The sequence below is a fragment of the Paramisgurnus dabryanus genome, chromosome 19, assembly GCF_030506205.2.
Source record: "Paramisgurnus dabryanus chromosome 19, PD_genome_1.1, whole genome shotgun sequence".
NCBI lineage: Eukaryota > Metazoa > Chordata > Actinopteri > Cypriniformes > Cobitidae > Paramisgurnus > Paramisgurnus dabryanus.
The window spans coordinates 1639687-1651817 of NC_133355.1; the positions used below are offsets into that span (position 1 = coordinate 1639687).

Here is a 12131-nt window from a genome sequence, read left to right on the forward strand (position 1 = left end):
GCGCTCTTTAAAATAACGTCAATTTAACGTTACGTCACGGAAAGCTCGAGTCAATCCATAATGCAGTGTAAACTGTTTAAATTGTTTAGATTTGTCAAACTCTTAATTTAATTTAGTCATTCTCAAACTAGTATAATTTGTAAAAATGCCAGTTTGTTCAAATAAAAGTTAGGTTTATTCAAATTTTATTTTGCTATATCCAGTTAAACAGAAGATACTGATGACGACTTATGTTAGGCCTGGAATATTTACACAAATAATATAAAATATTGATTAAAAAGATAAAATCTGCAATTTATCCGCGAACACTACAGGCTTAAATAAAGTGCAACACGTGAAATTGTCAGAAATTTAGCAAAATCGTGACAATCTTACCATACATCCCTCACCTGCAAGTATTGCCCTTTACACAGGAAGTAATTCAGATAAAAGTCCCCAAGGGGCGACTTTTTTCTTTTAAGTGCATCTATTAAATTTTTATAAAATAGCCACTTGTTTAGAATTATACTTTGTTCTAATGTAATTATTACAATATTCACCAATTATCCTTAAAGGGATAGTTCACTTTAAAATGAAAATTCTGTCATCATTTTCTAATCATGTTGTTCTAAACCTGTATGAATTTCTTTTTTTCGTATGAACACATAGGAAGCTATTTTGATAAATGATGATAAACACACAGCAGCAACTGACTATAGACTTGATGGAATTTAATGGGTACAGTCATCCGTGTGCTTACCATCATACTTCCATATTTTTCCTACTATGGAAGTCAATGGTCACTTAATGCTGTGTTTACCATCATTTCTCAAAATAGCTTATTTTGTGTTCATCAGAAAAAAGAAATTCATACAGGTTTAGAACAACATGAAGATGAGTAAATTACAGAATTTTCATTTTAAAGTGAACTATCCCTTTTAGTGTTACACATTATATTACATACATCTCACAAGTTCAGGTACAAGCACTGAATATATTCAGTGGGCTAACAGGTGCCAAACGTTTAAACAAAAAAATTAAGCACCTTAGTAGTTTGCTCACTAGATTTCATTGGATGTTTAATAAAAAAAAAAAAGTGCAATATTTTCCTGTACAGCCGTTTCACAAACCACTTGATCAAAGAAACTGAACTTCTCTTTAGAACCTTACCTTTACTATAAAAAAAGTTTTTTGCTGTAAATAAAGTTGTTTATAATGTAATTCACAGTAACAGGTTACAAAAAAATGGTAGATGTGTAAAAACCAGACTGAATGTTAATTCAACATGTGGTTAATCTGCTACCTCACAATCCCCTCCATCAAAGTAATGACACTTACAGCATTGACAGTTTCATTTTTTTATTAAAAGAACTGCTTTAATCGAAAAGACCGAAGCCCATGTCTTCATCGGACTCCTCAGACTCATCTTTCTTCTCTTCTTTCTTCTCCTCCTCTTTGGCTGCAACAGACAAGATACAATATAAGAAACTCAAAGGTAAACAAAGTTATCAATGACCGATGGTCACTGAATCAGATTTAAATGCATGTGAAAACTCAGGAACACAGTTACCTGGTGCGTCTCCACCTGCAGGAGCAGCAGCGCCTGCAGCAGCGGCAGGTGCGGCACCACCTCCAGCACCAACGTTACAGATCAGACTGCCGATGTCAACGCTGGCCAGAGCCTGAACACAAAACAAATGTTTTCAACAATGTTCTACTAAAGAAACAAAATGCTCAAATTAAACTTGATAAAGCACAAACCAATTAACCCAAATTATCCTTATTTTTACACTAACATTGTATAAGAAATACAACTGGTGGGGTGACGCACCTTAGCGAAGAGACCAGGCCAGAAAGGCTCAATGGTCACACCAGCAGCCTTGATAAGAGCGTTGAGCTTGTCCTCCTGTTTAACACAACCAAAAACAAATTAACCACACAGAACTGCACAAATCAGGTGGGCAAGTTTATCATTTACTCATCATAATGGACATCATAGTACAGGTGTACCACAGACTATCTGAACACTATGTTAATGTGACAGACAGCACAACATCTTGCACGTGTTTTATACTTGGTGACTCTTTTAAATCCCATTTTGGAACATGATTTAAACAAAAATTACCAATATCTAGTGATTTATCAGCCATTGAAATACATTTTAATGACTATGTTGAATTAACTCACACTATTGCAAAACTACAAGTTGTTAAGTGATACCATAATGGTAAAACAAATCTTTAAAAACATGGTTTATGAATGGTGTAATTACTGTCTGTACCAATCACTTCTCTGGTTATACTGTGGGTATGAGTGTAAAACACATACAAGAAATATGAAAGAAAACATACACGTGTGTCCTATGTGCATTGGTTTTCACTCCCGCCACTTAACTTACTCATCAACTCATTCATAACACTGCTAACGTTAGAAAACAAGCAGACTTAAAAAAAAAAAAAAAAAACACACACAGAACATGGTACGGTCACCGGTTGATACAGATCCAAACATTACACACGAAACAAAATATTTCACACTTAAAAAAGCCGGTATAGTACTGTCAGTGTCCCGGATGTTAATGGCGCGCGGCTCTCGCCTGATCACACTCACCGTGACGGTAACTTCATCATCGTGGAGGATGAGAGCGGAGTAAATACAGGCCAGCTCAGATACAGATGCCATTTTTCTATCAGCAGCTTAATGTTTCAGACGTGGATGCCTAAATTTGACGGTGCTAGTCGCCGGATTGCCAGGCCTTAGCTTCGTGAGAAGAACCGAGCACCTCAGGCACAGATACGAGAGAGAACGGAAAGGGCTGATGGGGGCGGGGCGACGGCTTATATAGCACTTGCGTCACTTCAGTGGGCGAGACCAAAAGCTGTGATTGGCTCGTCAGTTCTTTATTTTTGAAGAAAGTGGGGTAAAATGTAAGTGTTTACTTGAAGAAATAATTATATTTTTATAACGTATTATTATTATTATAACATTACAATTTTAAGTATTATTTTTGAATTAGGTGGCTATTGTAAATGGTAGAGATTATGGATGGATTTTCTGTATATTTATAGGTACATATACACACAATATAAGGGCAGCCACACAAAAAATAACAGACGGACATAAACATAGCATAGACTATTTAATAAAATGTCAGATATCAAGCAGATGAATCACACAAACATTTTAATGGAATAAGGAACACAAAATCAAACATATCCATCACTCTCTCTGAACAAATAAACATCAGTCATGTATTGTATATACAATTAATCTATTCATATTCAAAATTAAAGAGGTCATTAATATGAAGCTGTGGTCTTTGGCACCCATGGTCTTTATTTCCAAACACTATTGAGACTGAATAAACAGTCCCATCAAAATACATTATGTAAAATTAAACCAAGCTTCATTTACATTTTCTTATTATCCTTTAACACAACAAATTATACAGTAACCATTTAAACATTGTTGGACGGCCCCCGGATGTGTCTCAGGAATGTCAATCTGGAATCAATATTCGACCTTCTCCGTCATTTCAGAGCACACTGCATTAAGCGGATGTACCTTATAAATGTTCATCTACGAAATCTCAATATAAATGTTCCCTTGACAAACGAAGTATCTTCCTTATCTTCAGATACTGCGTTTTGTGTGTTTTTAATCCTGACAGCCGACTCCATGATAACATCGTGGTGTGATGACGTTAATCTTCTTTAGATTTTCTTCTGGCCGTTTCATCGTACGACAATCCGTATTCATTTACTCGGGCTTTGTCCACCGGATACAGCCTGAAACAATTCAACATATCACGAGTCATTCGTATGCATTTAAATATTCAATTTCAATGTTAGATAAAAGAAGAGGTTCCTCACCATCTTTGATAAAGGTAAACAAGAAATACAACGTCATCCCTAAAGCAAGCCAACCGATGAGAAGTTGGCATGGTAATGATAAAAGCAAAGACATCGTCGATGAACGTGTTAAAAGCCTGTTGAAAAACAAACGGCAGTACTTATTAAATAAAAGCAGTTTTAGAAACTAAACATATACCAATATTAGCATTTTGTCAAAATGTTTGTTATGACTGTTAAAGTCAGCATGAAACAGAAGTTGCAATTGTCCTTTATTGACATATATCGGTGTGAAAAAACCGCTTCTGAAATAAAATGTAGGCCCTGTCCCAAATGGCACCCTCACATTCACATTCACACCAGATGTGGAAAAAGGCGGCAAGAACGAGTGATTTACATGTGAAGTGCGCGTGGAATGCGCGTTCCGCGCCATTTGCACAGTGCCATTCGCGAATTGAGTGTTGCAGCGGGAAACGCACGCTTTGAAAAATCTTAACTTTGGTGGATATTCGCACCACGTTAACCAATCAGAAGCTGTTCTAGTATTTACGTGATTATAGGGAGCGAGCAAAGTGGCAGAAGCCCCTCCCATGTGAATGTCTTGAATGACTAGAATTTCACGCGCGAATAAAGCGATTAAACTCAAAATGTTCAAGAGTCCAAATACGTGCGAATAGCTCGTTTTTGCCGCCTCTACCATGGGTGGTGTGAATGCCACATAAGGGGCATGTACACCAAAAGCGCATGTTTTCAAATGTTTCAAATGAAAGCGCTGCACTTTTCGAAAACGCAGCTGGCATTTTTTCATTTTTACAGAATAAGGGTGGGGGGCATACCAAAGCTTTTTTACACGGCTGAAAACGCCTGCGCCGAATGCCAGCTGTTTTTCAGCTGAGCGCCAGCTTTCATCAGCTGAGCGCTTTGGTAGCTGTGATACTTGAGCTGTGAGCCGGTTGGTTGTTGTGATCCTTGTCCCTCCCCTCCTCCACTGTGATTGGATGGCCACGTGAGAACTGACATTGACGAGCGGAGCTTTTCACCCAAAGTTGAATCTCTTTCGATTCTCGATGCTCAGCGCGGAAAGAATTGAAAACATGCACCAGCCGCGGGCGAAAAAGCTTTGGTGTGCACGCCCCCAAAACGCAAAAATACATTTTCACATCAATGTCACTTCTCACTCGGCTGTCCAATCACAGTGGAGGAGGGGCGGGACAACAACATCCATATCACAACAACCAACTGCTGCATCGTTCAACAACTTATAAACCAAGCACAAGTATCATAGCACCAAAGCGCTTAGCTGAAAAAACGCTGGCAAGCACCCACAGTTGGCATCCGCCTGGCATTTCAGCTGAATTTGAACTCTTTGGTGTACATGCCCATTAAGACATGTGCGGGATGCTCAGTGATTTTTTTCGTGCTTAGTACACGAAAAGTTTAAAATGTTCAACTGTGGGTGAAATGCTCAGCTTGTCAACGTCACTTATCACTCAGCCATCCAATCACAGTGGAGAATGGGTGGAACAAATACTACAACAACCAACAAGCACATTGTACAAGAATGATAAACAAAACAGAAGTATCATAACAACCAAAGCACCTAGCTGAAAAATTCTGACAGTTGGCATCCACCTGGTGTTTTCAACCGCATTTAATTGCTTTGGTATACACGCCCGCTAAACATTCAGGCAATGCGTCCAAAATCGCATACTTCTATACTATACAGTAGAAGAAAAGCAGTAGGCGAGTATTATATCCAAATTTATAGTATTGGGAAGTGAACTCTTTTTCCATTTTTTGATTTGAAAACAAATATGGAATGATTGGAAGATACCCTGATTGTAAATAAAATATGAACTTATAACTGTTGTATTGAATATAAAATATTAGTATACTCTCTGTCAATTCAGACTGTTAATAAAAGAAGTGTTACCATTGGTCAGATTTATTGTGCTCTTACCTTGTACATAAAAGCTTTCCAGGGTAAATGAGCCACAGACTTCATCTGTCAAGATAAATATACAGATTAAAAACAACCAGAGGTCAAGTATTGCTTTTATTATTCTGTTTTACTATTAATCTGAACAGACCTTGTAGTTTACAAAGAGTTGGGGCAACATGAAGAGGAATCCAAAGGCATAAACCCCTGTTCAAATAAAAATGAAGATTAACAATAAAAGTTGTGATCATCTATTAACTCTTAAACTAAATAAATAAAGTTTTACTCACCATTGACTAAACTGTTTATAAGCCAAGAGTACCAGCTATGCAAAATAAAATATTCAGATTTTAACACACAATCTTGTTGAGTTCTTTGACATGATCTTACTCAGTCAATATAAAAGTTAACAAGGTTTTATGTAGAAAACAAAAAAAAATATTATAGCTAGGTTTTTGCGTGCAGGGTCACAAATGTAGATATGTTTTAGTAATTGATGTTTTGATGACATGTATGATCATGTGTAACAGTGTACCTTTTATATTTCACAAACACCAGAGCGTATACGGCCCCACCAACACAAAGAGGATACAGCAGATATGACAGATACTTCATCGCCTGGTTGATTATAAAAAGCACATTAATATTCAGATATACTTGGAGATAATAATAAGACTGAACTGTCAATGAAAGTAAAACTCACTAATGTGTCATATTCCTCCGTTCTCCTCTCAGACTCATCAGATTTCCCAAACTGCAGAAATAATCAGCAACACAGTTTTAAAAAAATCACCTGTACTCACTTGTAACTAGTAACTAGTTAGATTCACAGTACTAAAAAAAAAGTTTACCAGGACTGTTGGAGTGAAGCCCCTCCAGATGACATGTACTTTAAAAGCCTTTTTCACTTTCCACACCTAAACCAACAAAGAACAGAGAAATTACAATGGTTATCTCACTATAACTATGTCCATTATGTTTAAAAAGAAACCACATAAGATCTGTACCTCAATCAAAGATCCGATTCCAGCAGGAACCAAAACCAGCAGGCTGGTTTGCTCATCCAGCAGATAGAGGAAGATCACAATGGTGCTGAAACATCTCCACAGTACTGATAGACACAGATGAAAACACAACATTAACCCACATGTCATGACATCTCTCGGTTTCACTGTCCTCAGAATGTTTTGCATGCAATGTAAATCAACATCTGTCCTGTTGGAGGAAGCTCATCATGTAAATCATCATCTGTCCTGCTGGAGGAAGTTCATGTCATTCACCTGCTTTACTGGACATGCCCACCATACTCTTCTTGTGTTTCCAGAAACTGATGTCGTTCTTGAAGGCCAGAAAGTCAAACAAAAGCTGGAAGAAAATGTATTAAAAAGCAAAAATCATTTTGGTGCACAACATTACACATCCTGATTCAAATGCGCACACTTACATGGAAAGCCGCCACAAAAAAGGTAAGAGCAAGAAAATATAGATTTGTGTCCACAAATATTCCCTTGATTTCATCAGCATCCTTTTCAGTGAAGCCTAAAGATGTAAAAAAAAAAAAACATTATAATAGATGCACAGATACTAAATTTATGTGCCGATACAGATTATAGGCCCATACATAGGTGCATAAAAAATGCATAAAAGTGATACATTTTTTTATATAAATTAGCATTGTGCTCCTGTCTAGCTCAATGGTTGAGCAGTGTTTGACAAATGCATAAATGTAAATGCATACATTAAAGGCAAACAATATTACTATCATGTGTGCACACTACACAATTAAAATAATGTATAATCTTTATTTCACAAACCAACAATAGCAATTATGTGAAACGTCATACTGCAAAAAATCCTATTGGTCTTTATTTTGATTGGGTTTTTTCATGAGATTCACCAAAAATAAGACCATAGTTTATATTAAATTCCCCATAGATCAAAATGAGATTCTTACCGAACTGCTGCAGTGAATAAACAGCATCTTGCATGTGGATCCAGAAGCGTAGTTTCCCCAAAGCGATGGAGTCATATGAGATGGTCAGAGGCAGTTCAGTAGAGCTACTGTTGATCTCCTGTTTCACATTAAACACATGGCTTTTCAACATCAAGATTTTAGGTCAAAACCTACATGTTTGCATAAATTAAAGCATATATTTAAAGGCACATTATGTAACTTTCACTGCAGATCGGCCGAGCAAGAGCGATACAAAAGCAGACCTCTCGCATTAGTTTGATGTCATACGCTGATCAATCTGGACAGTGCAACATGAAATCAAACACATCTACGTTTTTTATGGCTATAAAAGCAGAAACTGAGCATAACCTGGACATGACAGCATTGACAAGCGATCCTATGAAGAGAGTCGGGACGTTTTTTAAAAACTGCAAATTATCTGAATGCAAATATTGTTGAAATATTTATGATAAGGTAAGTACACATATGAACAAAATATATAACACTGTGCTAGTAGTTTTTGGATATTTTAATGCAAAAATCTTACATATTGTGCCTTTAATGCTGCCTACACACCAAACGCGAAGCATCACGTTGCTCGCTGTAGGGATTTAACTTCATGTCATGTGAAATTTTTCACTTGAGTTGAATATTTTGCGGTGAATTGGGCAGCGCGATTGCCACGAAAACATGTGCTATTTGCTTCATTTGCATTTCCCGGCACAAGCTTGTGTCTATTCGCATCTTTGCATTGACTTTTATGCAATCTACTCGCGCAAATCGATGATTTCGTGTTTGGTGTGCAGATGTCTTAAGGATGCAGTACCATCAAATCCTTCACTCTGTTGCTGAGTTCATCCACAAACAGCAGCGGCAGGTAAATCATCTTTTTGCCACTCTGGTATCTAAAAGACATAAATAGACTGAATTATACAGGATTAACCATTCAAACATATAAGTAAGTGAAATATTCGAGAAACACTGCACGAACACTCTCATGTAGCGGTGCACATCTCCAGGCAGAGCCTCACGATCAAACTGAAAGTGCTCAGAGACCACGTTCAGGGTCAGACGAGAGCGCCAGTGAGAAACGGGTCGGTCCGCTTCCGAGTGAACACCTGGTTTTTGCTGCTCTGGTTTCTGGATAACAAATAAAACCAGACCATGACTCACTGTCACTGCACAGTGTAATGCGTGAAAAAAATCTTTGTTAGGCATCGTCTTACCTCCGACTCATCTTGACCCGTGATCAGGCTGATCTCTGGAGGTTTGGGCAACATGTACGTGGTCAGCTGTGTTACTAAATGCACTTGATGTGGATCCTGCCACGGGTTCATCCCTGCCTGGTGCAGGAACACCATGGCGTACAGCGTTCCATTTTTCCGCGTCTTCTTCGGCAGAGACACATTCACTAACCTAAACATAAAGAAATGAGGATTTGACAAATGCACAGAATAAATGACAAATAAATCCACAATGGATACAGTCAGTGCTTCGTCCACCTTGAAAAAGTATTTGATTTACCTCTCAAACCTGCTGTTCACATCAAATTCTTCCTCTCTGTGGATGAGACTGTGTCCACCGTCAGCATTTGGTTTCAGCGCTGTGTATACGCTCAACTGATAAAAGACATTATCATGGTTAAAACATAAAACACCTAAAAAATTACTACAACGTAAAGACCAATAAACATAGACAAAGTAAACATCTATCTGGACAATACATAACATTCTTACCTGCAGTCGAGGTTTACCAGCCAGGTAAGGTGAAATACAGCCGTTACCCTTGGGATTTTCACAGGGTTTAGTGTAAACGATCCCGAACATTACCCAACATGTGTGTAGTACATACAGGAGGAAGAACCCCACTATCAGGCTCGTGAACGAGGCTTTAGGAAACATTTTAACTGCATTAAACACAGCGCACAGCTTCAGTGAAAACACATGAGAGAATACTGGACATGAACATGATGTCTGAACGCTTTATACAGAGATCAGAGCTGAAGATGAGGATCTGATCAGCTGTCAGTCAGCCTGATGCACAGTCACTAACACACGTCACTCTAAATCCACACAACAGCATCGTTTATAACGTCTCCAGTCATATTTTAACCGCATTTTCACTCCAGCATTTTTAGATATCCTGTGTAAAGTCACGAATGAATCTTTAGAATGAATCGCGCCTGTTTAATTTCTTTAATTCGTCCCCGATTCACTTGAAGCGTGATGTTTCAATGAGCGTCTTCCGGTATTGACTTCCTGCTCTCGGGATGCCAGATTGACAATAATTCAACTTTCCTTATACCGTTGTCATTTTGACTAAATATTTAATGGCTAAAATTTTCATTTCGATTTGATTACAATTATGCATTGTTTTTGTAAATTTTAAGTTTAATATCAGGGCTCCCTGAATTGTTATTAGTATTTTATATATATTTCATAGATGGTGCTATGCTCATAAATTTTCCCATTGGCAAGTTAACAAAGGACAATTAATATTTTCTCTGTGCTGTTTTTGTCATTGTGCAATACAAGTACTGTAAAGTTTGGCTACTAACTACATTTTTTTTTTGTTGTCAGTGTTTTAGTTTTAGTGTTTTAATCTGTTTTTCAACACAGTATTGAGGGCTATTAAACGTTTTAAAACTTTAAAATATTAAATATTATATTAAACTATAAATAAAATAAAAATATTCTGTGATATATCATATGCAAATCTTCATTTTTATTATAAAAAATGTTAGTGAGGTTTATTTTGTAGCGGCAACCATCGCGTATTGAAAAGCAATTTTGCTTCCGGTTACGCGCCGGAAGTGATTCCCTGCATCGATTTAGTAGCGTCCGACGCTTTTCTGTCGTTTCGCGCTACAATTTTTTCCCTTTTTGGTAGAGGATTTAACCTCAGAATCCACTGCCAGCATGAAACTCGTCAGGTAAAACTTTTTAAATATATTGTTTATCTCATATTATCACATTACGCGTGTATAAATGTTATAGGATTTAATAGATGGAGTTAGATTGTATGTAGCTATTGGTTAGCTGCTAACTGCAGCAGGCGGGAATGAATGAAAGAATAAGAGAGTAAATGTGTTTACGCTTAAGTTTCCTTTCTATTTATGCTTTATAGCAGTTGTGCTTTTAGTTAGCAGTGTGTGGGTTATTTTATTAATGTATGTTTTTGAAACATACGTTTGTAACTGATAGGCCTTAAAAGAAACGACTGCAACAAAACACTAACGTTACTTCTATAAACAATAAGCTGTCTACGACAAAACATTTCCTGTGTGTTCAGTTAGTAGCACTTTGCATTGTAATCAGTCTTTTATATCGTATGCCTAAATATTTTGCACATTCTGAAGTTTTGAGCTAATTGTTTTCATTGTGATTCTGCAGGTTTTTGATGAAACTGAGCCATGAAACAGTAACTATTGAACTGAAGAATGGCACACAGGTTCACGGCACAATTACAGGTAAGGTTGCCTTTTAATGCATTTAATGAATAAAAATTTCTGCTTTACTGTGTACTGTAGTCTCTTAGTAAAACATACTACAGTTTACATTGAATGCTGCCCTAGTGCAAGTAATCTTGAGGACTTTAATACGTACTGGCTTTAGTGTATTTCTCAACTTGGATGACCGTAAATCTGTGTGATTCTATTAAACAACAGGTGTGGATGTCAGTATGAATACTCACCTCAAAGCTGTGAAGATGACCCTAAAAAACAGAGAACCCACCCAGCTGGAGTCACTCAGTATCCGTGGCAACAACATCCGCTATTTTATCCTGCCTGACAGTCTTCCTCTGGACACGCTGCTGGTTGACATCGAACCCAAAGTCAAGTCAAAGAAGAGAGAGGCTGGTGAGTGTTATTATGCTGATTGGACCCACTACTGTTTGTTTGCCGTTCATGCTGAAAGAAAGGGGAGGATGTGTTTGCCGGAGTTCAGTATTACCAAAGACCATATTGTTGATGAGAACATTTGTCTAAATGACCAACGTAGTTTGTAGTTTAGGCTTGAGACAATTCCAGAGTAATTGTAATAAAATTAATTGTATTTATCAATTTTTTTTACAGTGGCTGGTCGTGGCAGAGGAAGAGGTAGAGGACGTGGCAGAGGAAGAGGACGTGGCAGGGGTGGACCGAGGAGATGAATGTCAAGCCACTGTACATTTTTGCATTTTGTACAGCATTTTTTGTTTTTCGTTTTGTTTATCCTTTAGAAAATATTTTGTGATTCTGATTTGCCTTCATTTTGTACATTAAAATGGTCTTCTTTTGAAAACTGTTTTGTGTGTTATGTTTAAAAGTGTTGAACTGTTTGTATCACACATAAAAGGCAGAGCTGTTTCTGCAGATGTTTTTCCTATTAATAAATTGCTGATTCAGATATCCAGTTGTGTGCTGAGG

General features: G+C 37.4%; 3 protein-coding genes across 3 annotated transcripts; 1 reads left to right on the forward strand and 2 right to left on the reverse strand.

Moving 5' to 3' along the window:
- Positions 1 to 1321: 1321 nt before the first annotated feature.
- rplp1 (ribosomal protein lateral stalk subunit P1) lies at positions 1322 to 2803 on the reverse strand. Its single transcript, XM_065285441.2, has 4 exons — positions 2590 to 2803; positions 1811 to 1885; positions 1550 to 1661; positions 1322 to 1438 (listed from the first exon to the last, which is right to left on the reverse strand). The coding sequence occupies exons 1-4, from the start codon at positions 2659 to 2661 to the stop codon at positions 1356 to 1358; spliced, it is 342 nt and encodes a 113-aa protein (XP_065141513.1). The 5' UTR covers positions 2662 to 2803; the 3' UTR covers positions 1322 to 1355.
- A 302-nt stretch (positions 2804 to 3105) lies between these two features.
- clptm1l (CLPTM1 like) lies at positions 3106 to 9978 on the reverse strand. The gene is made up of 17 exons (XM_065285023.1): positions 9460 to 9978; positions 9248 to 9342; positions 8950 to 9139; positions 8715 to 8863; positions 8550 to 8628; positions 7724 to 7841; positions 7214 to 7308; positions 7050 to 7134; positions 6777 to 6880; positions 6621 to 6686; positions 6473 to 6523; positions 6305 to 6387; positions 6060 to 6094; positions 5921 to 5976; positions 5791 to 5835; positions 3852 to 3967; positions 3106 to 3767 (listed from the first exon to the last, which is right to left on the reverse strand). The coding sequence occupies exons 1-17, from the start codon at positions 9622 to 9624 to the stop codon at positions 3683 to 3685; spliced, it is 1617 nt and encodes a 538-aa protein (XP_065141095.1). The 5' UTR covers positions 9625 to 9978; the 3' UTR covers positions 3106 to 3682.
- Positions 9979 to 10507: 529 nt separating this feature from the next.
- snrpd1 (small nuclear ribonucleoprotein D1 polypeptide) lies at positions 10508 to 12113 on the forward strand. Its single transcript, XM_065285413.1, has 4 exons — positions 10508 to 10655; positions 11116 to 11192; positions 11391 to 11582; positions 11799 to 12113. The coding sequence occupies exons 1-4, from the start codon at positions 10642 to 10644 to the stop codon at positions 11873 to 11875; spliced, it is 360 nt and encodes a 119-aa protein (XP_065141485.1). The 5' UTR covers positions 10508 to 10641; the 3' UTR covers positions 11876 to 12113.
- Positions 12114 to 12131: the final 18 nt, after the last annotated feature.

Bases quoted from the DNA above. Each gene is read 5' to 3' on its own strand.
- rplp1 (XM_065285441.2), bottom strand. From the start codon at position 2,661: ATGGCATCTGTATCTGAGCTGGCCTGTATTTACTCCGCTCTCATCCTC. The intron at 1,886-2,589 runs GTGAGTGTGATC...TGTGTTAAACAG, and splicing joins ATGATGAAGTTACCGTCACG to GAGGACAAGCTCAACGCTCT. The intron at 1,662-1,810 runs GTGCGTCACCCC...TTTTGTGTTCAG, and splicing joins GGCCTGGTCTCTTCGCTAAG to GCTCTGGCCAGCGTTGACAT.
- clptm1l (XM_065285023.1), bottom strand. From the start codon at position 9,624: ATGTTTCCTAAAGCCTCGTTCACGAGCCTGATAGTGGGGTTCTTCCTC. The intron at 7,842-8,549 runs GTACTGCATCCT...AATGTGAAACAG, and splicing joins ACAGAGTGAAGGATTTGATG to GAGATCAACAGTAGCTCTAC. The intron at 6,687-6,776 runs GTACAGATCTTA...TTGTTGGTTTAG, and splicing joins GAATCGGATCTTTGATTGAG to GTGTGGAAAGTGAAAAAGGC.
- snrpd1 (XM_065285413.1), top strand. The intron at 11,193-11,390 runs GTAAGGTTGCCT...ATTAAACAACAG, and splicing joins GGTTCACGGCACAATTACAG to GTGTGGATGTCAGTATGAAT. The intron at 11,583-11,798 runs GTGAGTGTTATT...TTTTTTTTACAG, and splicing joins GTCAAAGAAGAGAGAGGCTG to TGGCTGGTCGTGGCAGAGGA.